At 48.0% G+C, this 25,139-nt stretch overlaps 2 protein-coding genes across 3 annotated transcripts in view; both read right to left on the reverse strand.

Annotated features, from left to right (window-relative positions):
- Nucleotides 1-25,139, reverse strand: part of LOC146019767 (serine protease 33-like) — a 154,596-nt gene that overhangs the window by 50,951 nt on the left and 78,506 nt on the right. The window contains exon 1 of one of the 2 annotated variants that reach the window (XM_083152307.1): nucleotides 647-898. The exons of the other annotated variant lie outside the window; for it this stretch is intronic. Within the exon in view, the coding sequence (XP_083008433.1) occupies nucleotides 647-689 (43 nt within the window). The 5' untranslated portion in view covers nucleotides 690-898. Of the gene's footprint in view, nucleotides 1-646; nucleotides 899-25,139 lie in introns of those variants that run through there. 2 annotated transcript variants of the gene reach the window in all.
- Nucleotides 21,045-25,139, reverse strand: part of LOC146021065 (serine protease 33-like) — a 50,839-nt gene continuing 46,744 nt past the window's right edge. Inside the window, exon 7 of the mRNA XM_083154866.1 lies at nucleotides 21,045-21,284. Within this exon, the coding sequence (XP_083010992.1) occupies nucleotides 21,045-21,284 (240 nt within the window). The remainder of the gene's footprint in view (nucleotides 21,285-25,139) is intronic.

Here is a 25,139-nt window from a genome sequence, read left to right on the forward strand (position 1 = left end):
AGACAATTGGACTGAGCTCACCCTTTCTATCCTTCATATGTGATATACTCCGGAGCGCCCGCAGATTCTGCCGCCCCCTAGGCTGCTGCCTAACACTGCGTAATGTAACAGCCGTCCCTGATCTCTGCTACTACAATAGGAATCCTGGGGCAACTCTCAGAGCACCGGAGTTACTGTATAGGGAATTGCTCCGGTAATTAAATACCCATATCCACAATGATTTAGTTATTTAATCACAGGTCCTGTTATAACTGCAGGTTCTCAATAACTGTATGTTCCACTGCTATGTACTAAGCCAAAACCAGAGATTTCACTGAAAATCAAGTAAAACATATGAATCCTGCTTCAATATGAACTGACAATAATCTTGGTACCAATTATTATTACACTGGAGTATATATTGGTGTATATACTGTACCCTTAGATTCTTAGGGACTTTCCAATGATGAGGTTACCAGGACATGGTGGGTAAGCCCATAACCCTGGCTACCTGCATTCTTTCTCTTTGTGTGTGGCACTACAAGTCTCAGCAGGATAGCACCTCATTACCTGTATTTCAGGCCCCCTCCCCCGTTATATGTACTGTTCTGAGCATACAGTATGTTACCAGGTTGTACGAGGTACAGTGTAATGTTTAACCACTTACCGGACAGCAGTAGGAAGCCCAGGAAATAACAGATGTCCCTCATTATAGTGCGGTCTCAGCAATGTCTCGGTGTAAGGTATGATGTCTCTCAGTATTGTGATATATGATCTGTCACTCGCTGACTGGTGGCTGCAATGCCTTTCAGTAATGTGATGTAGGATGTCTCTTAGGACCGGCATATAGGATGTCTCTCACATCACCCTACAATCCCACCAGCGAATGTGGAGAAACCAGTCTCACAGCCAGGAGAGCGCTCTGATTACTAATCACACAGAGACATAGAGTAGACTGTCACCCGGTCTCGTAAATGTTTCACTCTGTGACGTCTTTTAGGACAAAGTGATATGAAATCTGTATTGGCGAGCCAGTATACAGTATAGGCGAGAAAAGCTAATTCTCTCTTTAATGGACAAAACCATGCTGCACTGCAGGTGAGGCAGATGTAACAGGTGCAGAGAGAGTTAGATTTGGGTGAGTTATTTTGTTTCTGTGCAGGGTAAATACTGGCTGCTTTATTTTTACACTGCAACATAGATATCAGCTTGAGGTGCACACCCCACCCAAATCTAACTCTCTCTGCACATGTTACATCTGCCCCACCTGCAGTGCACATGGTTTTGTCCATTAGAAGTAACGCCTCCATGGCTATAAGGTTCACTTTTTATTTGTAAACACATTTGAGCACTGTGTTTTGTACATGAGAACACAGTTTATCCTCTATGTAATGTATTCACTGTACAATGTAGTCCCCGTCCCTTTCCACGCATGTGCGCCAACGCTTGACGAGTCGGGCAAACCTGTCGGAGAAGGAAGCTGGTGGTTGTTGTCGACACCAGGACCGAACGGCAGCTTTCACCTCATCGTCAGAGATGAAGAGGTGACTAGTAAGGTGCTCTTTCATTTTTGGGTGGAGGTGAAAGTTGCAGGGCGCAAGGTCGGGGCGGTACGACGGGTGTGGCAGAACCTCCTTGTGTTGCAGGAGCTGCAACCCTCTGGTCAACATGAGCTTTTCAATTGTTTTGGTGTCTGTGTCGACTAAGTCGACAAGGACACCGTATAAATGTCCCCTCGATGCACTCGCCATGCTTCTGCACTGGGCTCACTATTATATTCCCCCTTTATGCCCACTTGCATAGTAAAGTGTGAAAAACCACCTTAAAAAAAAAAAAAAAAAAAAACATGAAAAACTCATGTTGACCATTTCATGTCGACCTATCCATGTTGACCTATGTCATGTGTCAACCTAGTGACTGTTGACCCAATGCTTGTAGATGTAGTGACCTCATCCCGTATTAAGGTATATATTTGCACATGAGCCAAAGGGTATCCAGATGGCTGACCGACAATATGCAGGTCAACAGTCAACATGCAGTATGGTCAACATGGTCAAAATGCTGACACAAGCAAAATGTCAGCGTTTTGGGGGGATTTAAAATTAATTTGACTTTTTTCTTATTTTCCCGTCCACATGTACTCTGATTGGATAGCGGAGCTAGGCGCCTTGCCCGAGGCATGGTGAGTGAAGTGAGCCATGTGCTCCGGAGACCACACACAAAAACTGATGTCATCCTTCTCATGTGTTAATGCTTTTCGTGTTGACCTTATTTGCTTGGCCCTTTTCCAGTGTCGACCTTTTGGGTGTTAACCTGCTGTACCCCACCCAGCCAAAGTACAAATGCAGAACATATATGACCACGGGACGAGTGCCCCAATTTGGAGCACTCACAGCCTTCCGCTCCTCTCTCCTTATATGACACAGATGGAGCCCCTCTCAGCCATGCCACCAGCTCGCCATGGCAATGTTTCTGGTGGAGCTGACGGATGGCAGAAGGTAGGGGAGGGGACAAGCAAGTGTCTCACTCACTCATGTGTCCCACTCAGCTGGACGACAGGGAGCGGGGACAGGGTGCCCCCCTGCCCATCTCTGCTTCAGGGAGACTGGCAGGGAGCGGGGAGATGGGCGGGGAGACGGGCAGTGAGCGGGCAGAGCCGGGAGAGGGGCAGGGAGCAAGAAGACGGGCTGTAGGGCTTCCGGGAGAATGTGGCGCGCTCGCCTTGTACATGCGCCCCTTCCTGGCGGACGGCGATGGCAGCAGCAGCAACATGTCATTGACTGCTCAGGAGTACCAAATACATGCAATCTATACACAATCTGCCACAGCTGTTATCCCAGAGACAGAGGTGTGTGTTTTAGCTGCATCCTCCGCCCCCTCCTGTCACCTTTATACAGGTATCATATATCACCCGGGGCTGGACCCATGTGGGCAAAGGTGGGTGCAGGACTAAGAAATCCAGTACTGGTGGCTGTCACAGTGTGGGTGGCATTATATTGGGGGGTTCAGTGTAATATTGAGTTCTCAGTAGACCCGTTCTTGCTCCTGGGTGCGGGTTTCAGTTACAGGTGCTGCATCGATTCCACAGACGTGACTCAGGCGATGATTTATGGCAGCACAATAATTCTCTGTTATCTTTAGCACATTAGTGACTTCTCTTATCGGCCTAGGCGTGATTGTGTGACACCTTCATATCTATTTATAGCACATTTGGGGAAACTGACTTATTAGTTTATTGATCCTAATGTTCTCTTTAGGTCTTGGGACTCTCATAATTTTTTTATTACCAGCCAGTCAAAATGTTGGAACGGCTGTCCACGCCGCATGGAGCTCTGCCGGGCGCCACCTAGTGGCCACTGCCACACAGACCGCTTGAATTCCACCCATAGAGGCTAGGAGCAGCACTAGCCTTTTATAATATAGAATTATTATTATTATTATTATTATTATTATTATTATTGCTTTTATCTATCATTTATAGGGTTCCCCAAGAGTTCTGCTGCACCATACTCAGGCACACAATGTACAGGACTAGATATGCATAAAGTAAGGAAAGAGAGAGAGGGAGGGAGTTAGAGAGAGAGAGCAAGAGAGATAGGGGCACATTTATCATGATACACATTTACAAGGCGATCTGGGCGGAATATTACCGCCCAGGATCGCATTGTAAAATGCGATAATTTCGCCCCCATGTATCATCTGGCAGGGACAGGGCCGAAAGGAGCCCGTCCCTGCGAAGCCCTGACCCGGAAGCCGGTGGTTATGGGCTGACACCCCCCCCCCCCCCGCGACCCTGCTTACCACACTTTGTTGTGGTTAATTTAGGGTTAAGTTGTGGTTAAGTTTTTTACAGTGTGAAGCATGAAGATACCCGATGGTGAGTTTAATCTATCTGGATATAGAAGAATTCAGGGTCAGGATAGGGCAGCTCACTGAAGTTCATGGCTAATTGCCAGGGCCGCCGACACAGCCCCCCCTCCCCCCCCCCCGCACCCACACAATGGGGGGGGGGGCTCAGTCCCGGGCCCTAACATTACTAGTGACGGCCCTGCTAATTGCTTCCGACCAGGGTCTTCTACAATGGTCCAAGAGATGGATGACCTGTAACTGTGGCACACACCAGTGATGGACGTTGTTTGCTGGACACTTTGCTGCTCATTTATATATTATCAATGGCCATGCACCAAACCCACGCCTGTTTCCGTGACGTTATCACGGTACATCCTGATATGTTGGCAATGCAAAAATCAGTACTTGTGGACTTTCACGGCTCCCATCGCATGCCATCGCATGCCATATGTAGTGGCATGCGATGGCATGCGATGGCATGCGATTTTTGCCGTTTTATGCATTTTTAAAAAAATTGCGTGCAATCGCATTGCATGCGATTTTTAACAGAAATGCATCCAAATGCATTGAAATTTGTATCAAACATGTTCAATGGCCCCCAAATGTCATTTTTCAGGCTGTACCATCCCCACTATCAACGCGAACCCGAAGCGTGGCGAGCGCAGCGAGCCCGTGAGGGGTGGCGGTACGCGTCCTACGACCTTTTCATACCCCCACTATCCACGTCAGCGTGGAGTTGAGAATAGAAAGTGTGGCGAGCGCAGCGAGCCACCGAGCCCGAAGCGTGGCGAGCGGACGCGGACACATGTGAAGCCCGCGAGGGGACACGGATACCTGTGAAGGGATCCGTGTCCCCTCGCGGGGCTCGCTGCGCTCGCCACACTAATCTATTCTCAACTCCACGCCGACGTGGATAGTGGGGGAATGAAAAGGTCGTAGGACGCGTACCACCGCCCCTCACAGGCTCGCTGCGCTCGCCACGCTTCGGGTTCGCGTTGATAGTGGGGGTGGTACAGCCTAAAAAAATGACATTTGGGGGCCATTGAACATGTACTAAGGTGGGAATTCTATATCACATGGGATGTTGCTATTGGCAACCAATCAGATACTATCTATTATCTTCTAGGCTAAATATATTTAAGTAGATTCTTATTGTTTGCCCATAGCAACACCCCATGTGATATAGAATTCCCACTTAGTACATTTTCCCCTTAATCTACAAAAAGCAGACAATTTAGGGGTTCCATCTTGGAATAACACTGCTATCGCCGCTGGCAACCACTGTCGACGAACAGTGGTCTACCAAGTCGACAGTATACCGTATAGGATGCCACCAGCAGGTGTGTCTCCACCTCTCGGGTTCCCACGCATTGTGATTGTTTATTGTGATATCCGGTGTCGCGGGCTCCTCGTGTGTACAGAGGGTTTGTTAATATTTCATGTTGTGCAACTTGTGTAATTAGTAGTGAGGGCTGTAGCAAAGGCTGACGGCAGCATAAACTTACCATCGGCAATCTTTATGCCCTAACACTTTAATAACTTATCTAATCTTATCTAACTTAACACTAAAATAAAGAGACAGACACAAGTGCTGGCGTTTCAATATGAATGTCAAATTTATTAATTGACAACTATTTATATTGATTCTATAAAGAGGGTGGCGGCCCTAAAGAACGGTCATAGAGAAAAAGAAGGGGTAAGATGACATCACACCATTCACACATCATTGGTGCTCAAACTCTCCCACGCCACCCACCCGTGCGGATGGTGCAGCCCATCCCCTGTCCAAGGGGCATGGGCTCGTAGCGTATCATTGAGAGGAGAGCGCACCCCACTATTCACATATCACTTCCATTTGAACAAGGACCGTTCTTTACCGCCACAAGCCAAGCCTTAGGCTTCAGCACCGCCACCCTAACAACGCTCAGCACTACCAACTACAACACAGAACCTTAAACTAAAAACCTCTAAACAAATCGTCCAGGAATATGGCCATTCCCTCAGGACTTAGATGGACACCGTCCGGCCTATACAGGGAACCCCGCTTATAGACGATGGAGTCATGCCTGATGACACCACCGCTATTCGAAAACAGGTATCGCTGCACCGCAGCATTCACCTTTCTCAGTGCGCCATCCAAGCGGGGCCCTGACCTAGCATTCCTCCAGACCCTCCTGGGAATCATGGAGGACCATACCAGTCGGCAGCTGGGGAGCGTCAGGGCTATGATATGCAGGTCTCTGATGATAATCGACCTCAGCTCCAAGGCAGTGCAACGGCCAAGATCGTTGCCGCCCAGGTGCAAAATTAGCACCTCAGGGACCCCAAAGTCCTGCACTGACCTCAGCAACATGCCCTGCAACGCTCCCCAAAGCATGCCTCGCACTCCCAACCATCTGACCTTTCGCTCTTTCACACGCATACTCTCATCCAAACATGCACACGCCTTTGAAGCCCAGTGGACAAACGAGTGTCCCATCACCCACACCTTCTTGTCATCTCTGTGACCTGCAAGATGTAAACAGGTTAGGACATAATCCATCAACATCTCACCGCTCTCACAATTCAAACACACTGGAGAGAAGAGAAAGTACAATCGTAGCCGACCAGACCTTGAGGCACACTGCACAGAAAACCCCCGGAGTAAACTATCCAGGACGCCATGTCAAATTGGAATTAAGCCGAATTGTGCCCCCAGGGGAAAGTGGACCACCTCAAGACTCCCGCTAGAGTGAGACGAGTACTTATGCGTCCAGTCAGCTATGGTCAGGCAGATGGACAGATAAACCAGGCCGAATGTATCTGCGAAACGCTGCCGACCGCCATCGAAACAGAGACTGAATCTCTGTGTTGGAGTGGCCCTCAGCAGCAGCAGATGTGGCCGCCCCGATCCGGAAGGAGTGTGTGCCAAACTCCTTCGGATCCAGGCCAAGTGATACCAAGGCACGTCCCAAAACATGGCAGAAATGGTACTTGGTCAATGAAGAACCATCCAAGTGCATCAACCATGCCCCAGGGCAGTTGGGTTGCAACAGAGCGTAGGCGCTTGCCATCGCCACTGGGCAAACCCCTTCCACCGGGCATGGCTGTAAGGACAGCCATTGACCTCTCCCAGCCTGATCCATCTTGGAACGCTGCACCCGGCACCAAACCAAATCAACCAGAATTAATACATCCTCCAACAACAGAGGCGCAGTTCGATGTCTTGATGCGGCCACCAGCTCGCCGACCCTGAATGCTCCATGAAATGCCATGGCATACGCCAGGCGAAACAGTTGGACCTCATAATTGGAATGACATATATCCCGAACTGCCCCCAATAAAGGAGGTAGCAGGGACAAGTCAATGGGCCTTCTGCTATCTGGAGCCACAGGGGAAGCGCGCCGCCAGCCTTTCAAGGTCCGAGACACCAGAAAAGAGCGACCGGGGTCCGATCTCCCATGTAGCGATGAGAGGAACGACACACCGGCCAACAGCCGTCTCACAGCTGACACTGAATGCCCGTCGGAGTATAAACTCCACACAAATGCCAGCATGACATCACCCTGAGTCTTACCTGTTTGGGATGCGGACATTCTGAATTGTTCCCATTCCAGCCAGCCAGCCTGGTAACAACGCAGCGTCCTAGGAGCAATAGCCCGCATGGCTAGTTCCTCCATGCCAGCCTGATAACCTGCCAAACATAAGGAGAACATGGCTCACCAACCAGGTCCGCCCCCGGAGCCAGTGACCGAAACCTAGCCCATTCTTGCCTGGACAGGGCGTCGGCTATCGAGTTGTCCACCCCAGGGACGTGCCTGGCAACAAAATGCAAATTCACCTGCAGGCACCGCAACACCAGACACGCTAGCAAGTGCACCACTGGCAGAGAGGAGGAGCTTTGTCTATTGATGGCTTGCACCACCCCCAGGTTATCACACCAAAAAGTAATGCAGGCATCACGCAGACGTTCTCCCCACAGTTCCATGGCCACCACAATCGGGAACAATTCCAGCAGTAGCATGTTCCTGGTAAGCCCTTCCGTAGCCCAGCCATCCGGCCAGGTCGCAGCGCACCATGAGCCCTACAGGAAAATCCCAAAACCCACCCCCCCGCGCAGCATCGGTATAAAGTTGCAACTCCTCGCTGCTGCGCTGGGGGTTGGGCCAGAGTAACACCCGCTAAAGCTGCGTAGGAAAACCTCCCAAACCCGCAGGTCCCGCTAGAGCTCCGCGTTTAGCCGCACAAAGAATTGGGGCATAGTCGCCCCGGACATGGCCAGCTCCAGCTTTCAGCAGAAAACACGCCCCATGGGGATGACGCGGCACGCGAGGTGGAACAATCCCGGGAGGGATTGCAGCTGGCGCACCCTGAGTTTTCCGGAGGCCAAGGACTGGGAGATTGCCCCCTGCAGCTGTGCAAGCATATCAAGAGGCAACCTGCAGAACCCGGCCCCAGTGTCAATCTCAATGCCCAAGAAGGAAAGGCACGTAGTCAGCCCTTCCGTCTTGTCCACCGCGACGGGGACTCCGAAGTGGGCAAACAGCTGCTGCATTGTGTTCAGGAGCGCACAGGAAATCATCCAAATAGTGGGCGACTCCTGTCTCGCCCGAACACTCCATGACGCACCAATGCAGGAAGCTGCTAAAGCACTCAAAATAGGCGCAGGACACGGAGCAGCCCATGGGAAAGCAACGGTCTACATATTAACCCGAGGGCAGCTTAAAACCCATGAACCTGAAGGACTCAGGATGCAGGGGCAGCAGTCTAAAGGCCGACTCTATGTCGATCTTACCTAGCAGCGCCCGCTTCCCGAAGCTTCGCACTATCACTAATGCCTCCTCGAAGGATTGGTACCGTACCTGACACAACTCCGCCGGAATTGCATCATTCACGAACAAACCCAGGGGATGGGATAGGTGCTGTATGAGCCAGATTTTTCCCGGCTCCTTCTTCGGTACCCCTCCCACCGGGGACAGGACCAAATCCTGCACCGGAGGTTCAGGGAATGGGCCCACTATCCTGCCCAGTTTCACCTCCTTGACCACTTTTTCCCAGACTACTTGGGGCATGACTATCGCAGATTTTAGGTTTCTTGGCGATCCAGATGCCACCTCCCCACGGATGGGGAGAAGGAATCCACGCGAAAAACCTGCGGCCAGAAAATCCGCCTCCTCCTTGAGGGGATACCGTCGCAGCCAGCTGGCCATGCGGTCGCCCCTCACCGGAGAAGGGGCCTTATTGAGGAGCGGCAGCGGCTGGGGTGGATCCTGCGCCAAGCCTGGAAGCCCCATCTGCTGATTTGCTACGTGGGCAGTCCTTGACAGAGTGCCCACCCCAGCACTTTGAACATTGGTGTTTGAACTTACAGTGGTTCCCTGCAGCGCATCCTGCCCCATTGAAGGCAAACATCTGCCCACAGACTGCCCCCCGCCGGCGCCCCCACGAAAGGACGAAGGAGCCCTGCGCGGGAAGGCCGGGGCTGCCACAACTGCTGATGTAGTGGTGGTGGATGGGGAAGTCGAAGGCTTCTTACCCATCCACACCTCGACGTCCTTACACCCAAGGGTCATGATATTGCAACCCGACTGCTTGCGTCGGAATTGGTCGCCATAAGCCCGCCAGACGCATTTGCTGTCGTCTATGTACATGGCGTGCATCATATGGATGGACCGTATGACATTCATATGCTCTTGTGGCCTGGTCTCTAAATAACAGGCTGCGAACATAAACAGCCCCGTCTGCCACCTCTGGTACGTACAGTACGCCTCCTCGCCTATGCCCCCGCAACGTTTTGCAGCCCGATAATCTTTTTCATCCTGTGCCGTCATGGTGAAAAAGCTAACGTATTTGCCATCCCGTATACTATCCCTTACGCTGCGCCGGAGGCCTCTAAGCACCGCCGTGTTTTCGCAGTGCACCACCTCCCCCCGTGGGAAAAGTGGGGAGCCAGAGTCACCACGAGAGGATTGGGAACGCCTACGGTGTCTCCTAGATCGCCTGCGCCTGCGTCTGGATCTATGTCCCCCCTCCTCCCCGGAGGTCACCGAATCCGACCCAGAGGAGGAGGAGGTCCGCGAGTACCTGCGCCTACGCTTCTTGCGTGAACCGGAAGACCCACCTGTAGCAGCTCCTGCTGCAGCAACTCCTGAGGCCACCTCATCCCGCACGGCCACAGGCATGGCAGCCCCCGATGTTTGTACAAGAGGTTCCGTTTGCATGACGTCAGCAGCAGGAGTGGATGATGCGGAGGGAAGACCCAGAGCCGCCAGCACATGAGAGGATGTGCCCCGGACCGGTAGAGACCCAGAGGAGGGAGTAGGATGCTGATTCCTCGGCCCTGTCACGGCCACCTGTGGCAATGGCTGAGCCGCCAGCGGCGTCAGCATTGCCACAAGCCGCTGCATCACCGCCATATCGAGGCCAGAGCCTGATGCCGGCGCATGCGCAGAGGGCAGTACAGGTTCCCCCGTGGGCTGTGCCTGCGTGCCCTGCCTAACACGATTTGGGAGCAGGCGTATCCTGCTTAACCATCTCCTCCTGGCCCTCCTTAATGGAGTCATGGGTGACCCTGCCAGAGGCTGACGCGGGATTGGTGGTGAAGAGCCCCTTACCCCACCCTGCGCGTGTGGAGGATGCATATGGACAGAGGAGGGGGGCGTATCAGTAGCCTGCGGGGCTAGGCCCGCGACAGGCACCCGGCGGCCATCTTGCCGCGCTACTCTCCAGCCCTGCGATGGCACCGCTATGCCCGCCTTGCTGATCCTCCCCGGGACCCCGCCAGCGCGCTGGGGGACCCGCCGCTGGTGTCTGCGGCTCCGTCTGCCAGGGTGTGACGCCGCGGCCTAGTGCCGCGTGCGACTGCGTCATCAGTAGGTGAGGCGGCTCCCCTCGTGCCCCGCCGCTGAGACCCTGTACTCCCCGCCGTCCTGCCGCCCGCCTGGCCAATACAGCCACCAGCGGGGGAGCCGGGCTGAAGAAAGCGGGCAGGGGGTGGGTGTTTCTGCGCGGGCGCAGCATCACTAGGCCGGGCAGCAACCAGGATCAGAAGGGAGAAGACAGGAGAGAAAGACTGAGGAAAGAAGACAGGGAAGGTATTGATAGAACGGGTAAGAAATAATGAAGGTAAAGGGAGGGTATATCGGGATTTTCCAGGAGAGTTGTCAGTAAGAACCTGCTCCTCTGAAAATCGGGCCGGAGAGGCAGATCACCTGACTCTCTGGCTATCCCTAACTATGGGAACTCCTCCCCTGCTCCTAATTGGCTATTGCTGCAGCATCATAGCCCCTAGCACACTACAACTTAAAGTGCAGGCATCTCAGAATCCTTCGGTAGTTTATGTCACCTCGAGCTTAATCAGCCCTCGGTTTTCTTTGTGTCAGTGTGATTATTGCGGGTTACTGTCACAATGGGCATACCTCCCAACTGTCACGATTACAGCGGGACAGTCCTGATTTTCGGGTCCTGTCCCGCTGTCCCACCCGCGGCAGGCATTGTCCCGCTGCGGGGGGTGGCATTTGGGAGACCCCCCAATCTAATAGAATAGACGCTGTGCGCATGCGCACAGCGTCTATTCTCGTATGAAAATGAGGTTGCGGCTAATTAGCATAAGCGGCACCCTCATTTGCATACGCCCGCCCCCTTTTCGGGCGCTAGTGTCCCTATTTCATCATCACAGAAGTTGGGAGGTATGCAATGGGGTACAGACTCATCCTTCAGTAATTCTGACTCAGAAGAACATCTTCAATGCGCCTATTAATCACATTTCCTCTATGTAAACATATTTTTGGTATCATTGTCTTCCAGGAAACATAACAGCCCTTAGTATCTGTGTGTCTCTCTGTGGAAGAGGGATTAGACTGTAAGCCCCATTCAGTGGCAAATGTCTGATTTTTAGGGGGGGGTTTCCAAAGGGATACAGTCATTGGGTCACCAACAGAACGGTCGACAAGCATTAGGCGGTACGTTTCGGTGTACATGTCGACACAACATGTGCCTATAGGCGGTATTTCATGCCCTACCATCCACTAGGGTGTGGTGGGAGAGTAAAATAGTGTGCCGAGCGTAGTGAGCCATACATAGTGTTTAGTTGACCATGTTGACATTCCGGTTAAAAAATAAAAAATATTTTTTTTTTACTTTTTCAATGTCGACCTTACCCATGTCGACCTAATGATCCTGCCAACCTAAAGTCACGTCGACCTTCCTGCATGTCGACCTAAAAGCATGTCGAACTAATGCTTGTTGACCGTAATGCTGTTGACCTAATGATCCATACCTGTTCCACTCTGCAGGGCATTGCGATAAGGGATTCAGTATTGAATCCCGGCGGTCGGGATCCCGGCGTTCAGAATCCCGACGCCGGAATCCCGACAGCCAAAATCCCGACAAGGGGGGGTCGTGGATCGCCCCCCCTTGCGGGCTCGCTGCGCTCGCCAAGCAGCGGGCCCGGTGCCTCGCTACGCTCGGCACACTAATTTATTCTCCCTCCAGGGGTGTCGTGGACACCCCAGGAGGGAGAAATGTCGGGATTTCGGCGGCCGGGATCCCGACCGCCGGGATTTTAACTGCATCCTGCGATAAGTACGGGAGTCTGGGGGAGTGGTAACAGCCCTGAAAATTGATATAGACACTATATATATATGGAATACAGTATTAATATTAAACAGTACAGATGGGGAGTGTGGCCACTCAAAAGAGGGATGTCCACTCAAAATTGGGGGATGTCCTTGAGTGTAGTGTACTACCATACAATTTATCCCGTATATACATTATGCAACTCAATAGTAGACCCCCTTATACTTGCCACACGGAATAAGCCATAATTCACATGGAATAAGTAAAAATTCAAATTATGCCACACAGAATGTATCTACATGCACTTATTTTTTTTTTTTAATTAGGGATGCCAACCCCAGGGGCAGTACGGATGGTGTAATGGTTATAGCATTACTGCCTCACAGAGCTGAGGTCATGGGTTCCATTCCCACCATGGCTCTAACTGTGCGGAGTTTGTATATACGCCCCGTACTTGCGTGGGTTTCCTCCGGGTACTCCTGTTTCCTCCCACAATCCAAAAATATACTGGTAGGTTATTTGGCTCCTAACAAAATTAACCCTAGATTGTCTGTGTGTGTGTGTACATGCGGTAGGGAATATAGATTGTAAGCTCCACTGGGGCAGGGACTGATGTGAATGTTGATATATTCTCTGTAAAGTGCTGCGGAATATGTGTGCGCTATATAAGAAACTGTTAATAAATAATAAATAAATAAAATTATCCTGGGAATGATACCAATCCCGTGACCCCAGGATTGGCATCTTCAGCTTCTAACAATCCCCCCCCCTGTACAGTTTGCAGCTGCTCCTTCCTCTCCCTTTGTTTTTACCCCTCCATGGGCAGAGATAGCTGAGGGCATACAGGGCATCCCAGCAGAGAAAGTAAATAAAATGAAATATAATAAAATTAAATGAATGAATGAACAATGCACCTGTTAGGGAAAAACTTGATTCTTAAAACCAATGTTTAATAGAGCCTTTTGTTGTTATTCCGTGGGAGGGGAATAACTGTCTCTATCCCTACAGTACCTCTAGTCGTGGGCAGCAGTGTTTGTAGTGAGATGCAGGCGCTGGAGTTTCCCTGCTGGCAGGTTTGTGCGGGTTCCTGTTGGCTGTCAGCTTCCTGCGGCCTGCTGATGGATCTGCAGCAGCCGCGGCTTGACATTGGCATCTCGGATGTGATGCAGGGAAGACAGCAGGTTCCTCCACGGACTCTCAGCAGTGATTCACTCGCGCACTGTGGGCCTCATTCTGGTTGGATCAGTCCGCAACGCGTGCGGACGGAACGTGTTTTTTATCTATTGCGCATGCATACCGTTTGCAATGCGCATGTGCGATGACAGCACACTGCTTGCGAACAGACCTCGCCGATCAAAATGTCCTGTCCTATCACAGACGGACAAAGTGGGCGTAATGTGTTCGTTTTTAGGGCAGAGGACAGAAAATAGGGCAAAACTGGGCGTATCCCTCGGCGTACACGGGGGTGTGTACTCAAACTGCACGGAGGTGCCTCCGCTTCGCTCGTCGAACGGTCGGGAAGCTTCTGCCCCCAAACCATCGGTCCACCAAAGAGTGCTCTATACCACTCTTATACTGGTTTCATTGCAAACTTGCTTTCAATCCATTTTTTTAAACGTTCTTAAAACGGGTCAAAAGCCTAAACTTATTTTGTATTGCATGTTGTAAATCGTATATTGCAGTTTCAATACAGTTTTTGTACCTTTCCGATTTTGTGGGATTTTTGGGGATTTTTTGTATCGTTTGTTAGGCCAAATACACATGTTGGAATACGTGGAATTAGGTCTCTTTTAAGCATCTACGCCCTTAATGCAAGTGTGCCTGTCATGTTAGGACAACAGGACACACAATCAAGCCCTGAGCATAATAGCGCTAGATACCATTCCCCGTCACTTATGTTCTTATTAAGCCCTGAGCACAATAGCGCTAGATACCATTCCTGTCACTTATGTCCTTATCAAGCCCTGAGCACAATAGCGCTAGATACCATTCCCCATCACTTATGTTCTCATCAAGCCCTGAGCACAATAGCGCTAGATACCATTCCTGTCACTTATGTTCTCATCAAGCCCTGAGCACAATAGCGCTAGATACCATTCCTGTCACTTATGTCCTTATCAAGCCCTGAGCACAATAGCGCTAGATACCATTCCCGTCACTTATGTTCTTATCAAGCCCTGAGCACAATAGCGCTAGACACCATTCCTGTCACTTATGTCCTTATCAAGCCCTGAGTACAATAGCGCTAGATACCATTCCTGTCATTTATGTTCTTATCAAGCCCTGAGCACAATAGCGCTAGATACCATTCCCGTCACTTATGTCCTTATCAAGCCCTGAGCACAATAGCGCTAGATACCATTCCCGTCACTTATGTCCTTATCAAGCCCTGAGCACAATAGCGCTAGATACCATTCCTGTCACTTATGTTCTTATCAAGCCCTGAGCACAATAGCGCTAGATACCATTCCTGTCACTTATGTCCTCATCAAGCCCTGAGCACAATAGCGCTAGATACCATTCCCCGTCACTTATGTTCTTATCAAGCCCTGAGCACAATAGCGCTAGATACCATTCCTGTCACTTATGTTCTTATCAAGCCCTGAGCACAATAGCGCTAGATACCATTCCTGTCACTTATGTCCTTATCAAGCCCTGAGCACAATAGCGATAGATACCATTCCTGTCACTTATGTCCTTATCAAGCCCTGAGCACAATAGCGCTAGATACCATTCCTGTCACTTATGTCCTTATCAAGCCCTGAGCACAATAGCGATAGATACCATTCCTGTCACTTATGTCCTTATCAAGCCCTGAGCACAATAGCGCTAGATACCATTCCTGTCACTTATGTCCTTATCAAGCCCTGAGCACAATAGCGCTAGATACCATTCCCCGTCACTTATGTTCTTATCAAGCCCTGAACACAATAGTGCTAGATACCATTCCTGTCACTTATGTTCTTATCAAGCCCTGAGCACAATAGCGCTAGATACCATTCCTGTCACTTATGTTCTTATCAAGCCCTGAGCACAATAGCGCTAGATACCATTCCTGTCACTTATGTCCTTATCAAGCCCTGAGCACAATAGCGCTAGATACCATTCCTGTCACTTATGTCCTTATCAAGCCCTGAGCACAATAGCGCTAGATACCCTTCCCCGTCACTTATGTTCTTATCAAGCCCTGAGCACAATAGCGCTAGATACCATTCCTGTCACTTATGTCCTTATCAAGCCCTGAGCACAATAGCGCTAGATACCATTCCTGTCACTTATGTCCTTATCAAGCCCTGAGCACAATAGCGCTAGATACCATTCCCCGTCACTTATGTTCTTATCAAGCCCTGAACACAATAGTGCTAGATACCATTCCTGTCACTTATATTCTTAGGGGGAGGGTTGGGTTGAGATCTGCACACAAAAAAAGGGAAAAATAGTTTTATACCCTTGTTGATTCAGGGTATTAGCCGCTCTATTTGGTTGGCGGAGGGTGCTATCCTGTCGACTAAAAGCAATAGTTACAAGAGAAAGAGAAAAAGTAGTCGTGGCGGATGCACACCGTATCAAAATGGAATTTTTATTTATCTTAATGATTTATTGTTTATATTATATCTTGAGTGGGGAATCCTTTTAATCTTTAATCAGGTTGGGATTCAGGAAATACCCACTATAGTTTGGTGAAATAGAAGAGGTTAAAAGATTTTTTACACATAACACATACATACATTTGGTGACAAAAGATAGAAATAAGTGTATATAGTTATTTAAAAATATAGGCAGACCTGGTTGTATGGTGTGGTGCCCGTTTATAAGCTAGGAATATATATCTCCAGGATACGCGGTATATTGGAATTTGTTGCCAGTGTTGGCTTATTGGTACTCCATTCCGTGTATCTGTACTGGACCTCAGGTGACCCTTTGTTCGTGGGAATTATTCCGAACTCTGTCAGTCTGTGGAATATGTTTGTTCACCTTATTAATTTGCCACAAGGTGAAGCTATGTCTTTGTACAGGATGGGCTAAGTTGCAACAATAACATTTTCCAGTATAGCCTGGATATATGGACTGCTGGTATTGGCTTTAGTGTCCAATTATTTTCTGGGTTTTGATATGCAGTGTTACAGTGACACCTGCTGTTGTGAGACCCAATTTTGAAAAGAGTTTATTGTGACCAGGCTAAATCATAGGATATGCTGCAACAGTAGCGTTTTTTGTACACATGTATCACATAGGCTGATGAGCTATTAATTTCCCTTTGATGTCCACTTGATATTTTTATTTTTGCCACACACAGTATAATACTGCCACCCACTGGTGTGGGGACCAACTGAAGAGTATCAGTGACAGAGCTGGGTCGGCGAGTACAAGCTTTAAAAAGACAAATCTTTTAAACAGTATAACGAGGGCATAATTCCTCCTCCGCACACATACAATCCACTGTCTAGCACTATATAAACATGTCAGAACACGTGTTTCGCACTGGCTTCTTCAAGCTAACCAGTGGATGCTCTCCCCCATGCTATATTTATTCATATGGCCCGCCAATCAGAGCGTTTGATTGGGGCCACGGTCAGAGATTGACCAATGAGCATCCGGGTGCTGTAATACTCTGCGGGCTTACTTCCGCCCTTTCTGTCACGTCTCTGCGTTGTGACATCATCGCGGCGGTCATGTGACCTGCGTTGCGCGTCACATGGTTTTTGCTGGGCCAATCGGAAACAGTTAAACGCATCAATACAGGCATATGATGTCTGGGGTTGAACCCTGTATCGAGCATATGTTATAAGGTTTCAATTTGAAATGTTGTAAGACGACCTTTGTTTTAATTATAAAGACTTGTGTTTGCTTCCATACACTCATCGGCTGCCTGATAATCCACAGACTCAATGTTGAGACCCTTAGTTTATTTTATAGAGGCTCCACCAGCTGACATTTATATTCGTGATGATTCCGGGTTAGAACCCTGTTATCTGTATAGATTATATCTGTCATTCATTGTATTGGTGTGGTATATTCACTTGGAATACCTTTATTGTATTTTGATAATTCTGTGTGTCGTGGTGTATTGTGAGATTCATAAATAATCAGTTAACTTGATTCTGTGTCTTATCCTATAAATGGATATAAAATAAAATAAATAAATAAATGAATAAATAAAAGTGATAAATGTGCATAAAAAAATCATGTGAAAAACCATGTGTGTATATAGAGTGAAAAAATTATTATTAAATATCCATATGAGGTAAGTATAAAAATCTAGTAATTTTACAGTATGTGAGAATAATTGCGTGGAGAAATAGACATAAGATCTTAAAAAAGGAAATAGATGAGGATGGAATAAGTGGTACTCAGTGAGTGTCATCACTGAATTTGGTTAAGGAATTGGTGGGTGACTAAGTGCCTGTGTGCGTTGGGGGTGACATATGTGAAAAGAAGAGGATCTGTGCTCTTAATATAGGCGTAACTGAGATGTGAGATGTGTTATATGATATCCATGTGTGGTTATTATTAATTGTCAAGGTGAAGCCATTGGTTTTTAAGGTATCTTTTTTAGGTTCATTGGTCCGGATAATGTTGTCTTGAGTTTTACTATATATCCTGCTGTTCTGGAATACTTCTGTTAGTTATATTTATATTTAAGACTGTGTTTTTATATCTCTTGTCACCTTGTGGCAAATTAATAAGGTGAACAAACATATTCCACAGACTGACAGAGTTCGGAATAATTCCCACGAACAAAGGGTCACCTGAGGTCCAGTACAGATACACGGAATGGAGTACCAATAAGCCAACACTGGCAACAAATTCCAATATACCGCGTATCCTGGAGATATATATTCCTAGCTTATAAACAGGCACCACACCATACAACCAGGTCTGCCTATATTTTTAAATAACTATATACACTTATTTCTATCTTTTCTCACCAAATGTATGTATGTGTTATATGTAAAAAATCTTTTAACCTCTTCTATTTCGCCAAACTATAGTGGGTATTTCCTGAATCCCAACCTGATTAAAGATTAAAAGGATTCCCCACTCAAGATATAATATAAACAATAAATCATTAAGATAAATAAAAATTCCATTTTGATACGGTGTGCATCCGCCACGACTACTTTTTCTCTATCCCTGGCACTTATATTCTTATCAAGCCCTGAGCACAATAGCGCTAGATACCATTCCTGTCACTTATGTCCTTATCAAGCCCTGAGCACAATAGCGCTAGATACCATTCCCGTCACTTATGTTCTTATCAAGCCCTGAGCACAATAGTGCTAGATACCATTCCTGTCACTTATGTCCTTATCAAGCCCTGAGCACAATAGCGCTAGATACCATTCCTGTCACTTATGTTCTTATCAAGCCCTGAGCACAATAGCGCTAGATACCCTTCCCCGTCACTTATGTTCTTATCAAGCCCTGAGCACAATAGCGCTAGATACCATTCCTGTCACATGTTCTGATCAAGCCCTGAGCACAATAGCGCTAAATACCATTCCCGTCACTTATGTCCTTATCAAGCCCTGAACACAATAGATAAATTAAATAACAGGGGGGAGAGGGGGCAGCCCTGACGTGTGCCTCTGAACATCTGGATTTGCTCCCCTTTCTAACAGCGACGTTAACGGTGTGGAGTAAAAATATTTAATTAAGTCAATAAAGGAGTCATTAAAGTGTCTTATCTCCAGAGAAATGGGGGCGTGATCCGATATTAAAATATCAAAGATGTCAGCCTGCGACATCAAACTATTGGAAACCAGAAAGTAGTCAATCCTGGACAAGGTTTGGTGAGCTCTGGATAGGTGTGTATAGGACTTTTCCTGGTCGTGTAGAAGGTGCCAAGGGTCGCTAAGTTTCAAATTTGTTTTTAAGGCCTGGATATGGTACCAGGAAGGGGGCAGAGGTCTGAGTAAAGGTGGAGACTTGTCCAGCTTAGGGTCATCAACAGAATTAAAATCCACTCATATGATCAATCTATGGACGGAGCGGGCCGCAAGGAGCTGAGCCAGTCTGGACAAAAATCTATCCGGAGAGACATTTGGGGCATACACGTTCAGTAGAGTAAATAGCATCCCTTCTATCTCCACATCTAAAAGAAGAAAACGACCCTCCACGTTCTCCACCCTATCAAGGATCTGATATCTGAGATTGCTATGAAGTAGTATAGCTACCCTTTTAGATTTGGTATGATATGAGGCTGAGATGCAGTCCCCAATCCAACGAGCTCTAAGCCCCGAATCATTGCTACGCAGCCAGTGGGTCTCCTGCAGCATGACAATATCTGGCCTGAGCTTTTTGAGGTGTGTGAGTACCTTTTTACGTTTGATGGGGGTGTTCAAACCTGCCACGTTCCATGAGACCAAGTTTAGATGGGGGGGCGTCGGTGGCAGATCACCCGTGTTCAGCTGCGCAGACATGGATTGACACCAAGAGGGGAGAACTGCTTAGGCACATGCGAGATACAAAGTATGCGGTTAGACATGCAAACAGATTTGTGATAATGAAAAGTACATATAAAATACCCTGGGAACCAACCGGTCCTGTAAGGAATGGTATAAGTAATGAAAAATAGAGAATGTAACTGTCTTTCAAAACTACTGGTTAAGTGAGTAAATGGTGCTTTAAACTTTTTTTGTTTAATAAACCTAAAGAGTGGTAACCACTCTGTATCTTCGTCTGAGGACCCCATCATATTTCAAATGGGGTGCTCCGATGAAAACACTTAGTCCACTATAAGAACTAGAGGTGGGAATTAGGGGTAGGGGATCTCTATCCCTTCCAAATCTAACTGATCACTTTGAGTATGAAAGTGACTATATAACATTTAGTATAAACAAGCAGTGGAGAAGGACAACATTGCTTCTCCTGAACGATTAACCTAGTACCGTTTGAAGGGTGTTTATACCTCCCCCGGCCTCAGTCACTAATTGTCCAGCGAAAGGTGTTGGGACCACCACGGTCCAACTGTTAAGAAGGATCTGTGTATCCTTTGGGAGGTCCCGTGGGTGCCCAGGCACCCCCAGATCTCCACGGGCCTGGTGTTAAGTTGTAGTAATGAGGTTCCAACTGGATGACCTCTCCCTCTGCCTCCACTGTTGAGCCTAACCGAGGCCGAAAGGTGTCACCCTGAATGCTTATAAATCAATAATTCATTTTCTCTGTCTGGAGAGTGCTGGGGAGCTCTCTCTATAAACTCCTTTGCCTGTCTCGGGTCTGTAAAGAACAGTGTACGGCCATTCTCCACAATTCACAGCTTCGCTGGGTACATTAAAGCGAAGCGTTTATTTTTATCCACTAGCATTTTACAAATTCCAGAGAATTCCTTCCGCTTCTGGGAGACCAAAGCGGAAAAATCCTGGAATATAAGGATCTTCTGATCCTCCACCATTAGGGGCTGGGAAGTTCTGTATGTTGATAGGAACTTCTCTTTGGTCCTGTAATCTAGGAATTTGGCGATGGTGGGCCTCGGCCTGGAAGCCTGATCCCGCCTCTCAGGCCCTAATCTATGTGCCCGTTCAATTTGGGGAATTGCTGACTCATCATAAATTCCCAATGCCCTTGCTACCCGTACACTAACATATTCCTCCAGTTGTGGGCCCCTAATTGTTTCTGGGATACCTATGAAGCGTAAGTTACACCGTCTGTCCCTGTTCTCAATCTAAGGTGTTAATTGTTTTCTCCCGAATTTCTAACTGTCTCTGCAGATCATGCACAGCGTCCTCGTTATCACTGATCCGCTGTTCCACCGTGACTATCCTGGCGGTGTTAGAGTAAATTTTTGTGAGCAAGGCTTCTAATCTAGTGTGCAGATCCTCAAATTTTTTATCAAGTAGAGGCATCAACATTTGAATTGTCACCTTAGCATTCTCCTCTGGTGTAGGGATCACCGGTGTCTGAGGAGGGATAGGTGGGGTCCCACTGGAGGTATTGTCTGCAGAAAATAGCACAGGGGATGGGGGGAAGAAGTTTGGGAGGGCTTTTGGCATTTTTTGACCATGGCGGGGTCTGAAGGTGGCTGGGACGAGTTTGCAAGTGATTTCTTTTCAAGGAATCTGTCCATACCCTATCAGGGTAGGACGTTTGAAAACTGTTGGCTGAACCTCAAACCAATGTAACGTAAAATATTTTATGGTGGATAATTGACCTGGTGTGTATATAGTCACCAACGATTAGGGGATTCCCCCTTCCCCCATCAGGCGGTCGGGATTACATGGCTTAACTTCTCAGTATATCCTATTTATGGTTTAAAATTATGGTAATCTGTGTTCAATGTAGTTAATAGGGCAGATGTTGTAGAATGGTAGTTAGTTTGTACAGGTGGTGACCACGTGTCTAGGGCTAACTAAGATTGGTTGTAACTTGCCAGCTTCTGGGTCTATGACCGAAAAACCTTCTATAAATTGCCCTCTGTATTAATAGCAAGGGCAGTTAGATTAACTCTTGAGATTCACCAGTCGGCGCAGATGTTTGCCACCCCTATATGCAGTGACATACAAGCATTTACATAACAATATACAATATACAAACAGTGTGTTCACGAAGCTTTGGCGTAATAACGGGATCCACCACCAGGTGTCAGCAGTGTAACACTATAGCAGATGAAAAAGATATTTTACTGTGTCACAACCGCTGACATAGGGCTATAAAATGAGGATGTCTCTAAATGGTGTTACCGTATGAGTAGAGAATAATTAAACTATTAACTGTTATATCCCAGCAACATGAATTAAGTGTAGAAACTGTCGAGGTGTGGGAGAGAGTACTGCGCAGCAGCCCCTTGTCCAAACACTCCAGGATGAGTGGCAGAGGCAGTCCTGAATAGTCAACAAGATCTATATACCAGGTGTAACACCGCTAGCACGCCGGAATTGTTAAAGTGGTGCCCCCAGCACACTCTACCACAGCAGGGTGGAGTTTATTCCTCAATATATCTCCTCTATACTGTATCTGATTGCGGCCCCGGCCTCTGGCAAAATATGGGTAGAAATGTATACTCGTCCAAGAGCACCAAGGTTTTGTGTAATTTCTGAACCATTCAAACAAAAGTGCAGATGACCAGCTCAATGTTTACTGGTGTCCCCCAAATAAGGCAATGTTGGTGGGTGCAATGTGTTTGTGGGCTGTTATGGGCCCAGGGTCCTTATATAGCAAGTTTCTCTGTCCTGTGACTTTGCATATGGGGGGCCCAACGAAGTCTGGAATGCAATAGAGCAAATTGTATTGGCCTCCCTGGTTTTTATTCTGGTTAGGCCATATCCAGTTTTGCTCCCTGTGAAGCAAGTTTCCAGACCATGACATGGGCCATAAACCCCTTTCCACAGTGCCAGATAAGGGGGTAAACCTCTAATAAGTCACAAGAGCTGTGATCAAAAATAGTGCCCCCTCAAATTTTGAAGCCAAATGTAGACAGGTAGTGTAGTCAAGGCTGAAACCCAAACTATTCAATGAGGTCTGCCTATAAGGTATACATCCCTGAAGCAATGGGGTTCAACAGCCCCTGAGAGTTTTGTCCCAAGACAATGTAAGCCAATAAATGACAGTCTGCCAGGTGGGGTAGAGGTGGTCCAACCGGGACCTATAGGTAATATTTGAAAAAGTTAAGGCTGTCCCAACAGGGTTAAATGTTCTTTGGGCTCGAGAGGTCCAGGTGTGGGGGGTCCCTCCAGGATGGTTATTGCTCTGGCGAGCCAGCTAGTCAAGCCCCCCAGGAAACAGGTACCCCCGCGCCACTTATACACTCACCCTCCTTGGGGAATCAGACAACCGGGCCGCTCCCCTCCACGCCCCGCTGACACCAAGCTCACCTGTAAAAGTCTCTGTTCTGCCTCCGTGGCTAAAACGGCAACCCCCCCGCAGCAGGAGGCGAGCCATCCACCGGCCGGAGCTCAAGCAAGTGCCGCGATACAGTACTCCCGCGGGGTAGCTGAGACGGCGTCACAGCAGCGTCGGGGCTCCCGGAGATCAGCCTGCCAGGCTCCTTAGAGGACAGCAGGAGGGATGTCACAGCCACTCCACGATCCCGGGTGGACAGCAGGGGGGCGCCGCTGCAGTTCCGGAGCCCCTTCCCAGCCTCAGCTCCAAAGCGCCGTCCCCCAGGAGACCTCAATCCCCGACTCCTGCAGGCGATCCAGGGGGAGAAGTTCGTCCAGTAGGGGGGGTCCGCTGTCCCGGCTGGGTGCAGCCGTGCTCCGCCGAGTAGCCTGTGTCAGAGTTGTGCGGATCTCCTATAAGGGCCGCAGTATGGCGCCCAGTTTCGCGCCCAAACTTAGGCCGTCCACGCTGAGGGCCGGACCCCGTGGATTCTCCGTATTTCGGCTCCAGGAAAGCAGCCCCGCTATCTCCTCTGTCTGGTGAGTGCAATAGGGTGGGTTTTGTTCGGGAGAGATACAGAGGGGAAGCGATGGTAGCTGATCTTCTTTAGTGTAGAAGGGAGCCCTGTAAAAACGCGGTTGCTCTCGGCACCCCGCCCACTGGAAGTCCTGTACCCCAACTTTTTATACGGTACTGTGGCTGCTGTCCATACCCCATCTTTTTATATGGTAGTGTGACTGCTGTCCGTACTCCATCTTTTTATACGGTACTGTGGCTGCTGTCCGTACCCCATCTTTTTATACAGTAGTGTGACTGCTGTCCATACTACATCTCTTTATATGGTATTGTGACTGCTGTCCATACCCCATCTTTTTTTACGGTAGTGTGACTGCTGTCCGTACTCCATCTTTTTATACGGTAGTGTGACTGCTGTTCGTACCCCATCTGTTTATAAGGTACTGTGGCTGCTTTCCATAACCCATCTTTTTATACGGTACTGTGGCTGCTATCCGTACGTATGTATGTATGTATGTATTACTGGTGAGCTGTGTGTGGTGTGCAGTATGTGTGATATACTATGTATGTATGTATGTATGTATTACTGGTGAGCTGTGTGTGGTGTGCAGTATGTGTGATATACTATGTATGTATGTATGTATGTATGTATGTATTACTGGTGAGCTGTGTGTGGTGTGCAGTATGTTTGATATACTATGTATGTATGTATGTATGTATTACTGGTGAGCTGTGTGTGGTGTGCAGTATGTGTAATATACTATGTATGTATGTATGTATGTATGTATGTATTACTGGTGAGCTGTGTGTGGTGTGCAGTATGTGTGATATACTATGTATGTATGTATGTATGTATGTATGTATTACTGGTGAGCTGTGTGTGGTGTGCAGTATGTGTAATATAGTATGTATGTATGTATTACTGGTGAGCTGTGTGTGGTGTGCAGTATGTGTGATATACTATGAATGTATGTATGTATGTATGTATGTATGTATGTATGTATGTATGTATGTATTACTGGTGAGCTGTGTGTGGTGTGCAGTATGTGTGATATACTATGTATGTATGTATGTATGCATGTATGTATGTATGTATGTATTACTGGTGAGCTGTGTGTGGTGTGCAGTATGTGTGATATACTATGTATGTATGTATGTATGTATGTATGTATGTATTACTGGTGAGCTGTGTGTTGTGTGCAGTATGTGTGATATACTATGTATGTATGTATGTATGTATGTATTACTGGTGAGCTGTGTGTGGTGTGCAGTATGTTTGATATACTATGTATGTATGTATGTATGTATGTATGTATGTATTACTGGTGAGCTGTGTGTGGTGTGCAGTATGTGTGATATACTATGTATGTATGTATTACTGGTGAGCTGTGTGTGGTGTGCAGTATGTGTGATATACTATG

Source organism: Crinia signifera, chromosome 7, assembly GCF_055691185.1.
Source record: "Crinia signifera chromosome 7, ASM5569118v1, whole genome shotgun sequence".
Taxonomy (NCBI): domain Eukaryota; kingdom Metazoa; phylum Chordata; class Amphibia; order Anura; family Myobatrachidae; genus Crinia; species Crinia signifera.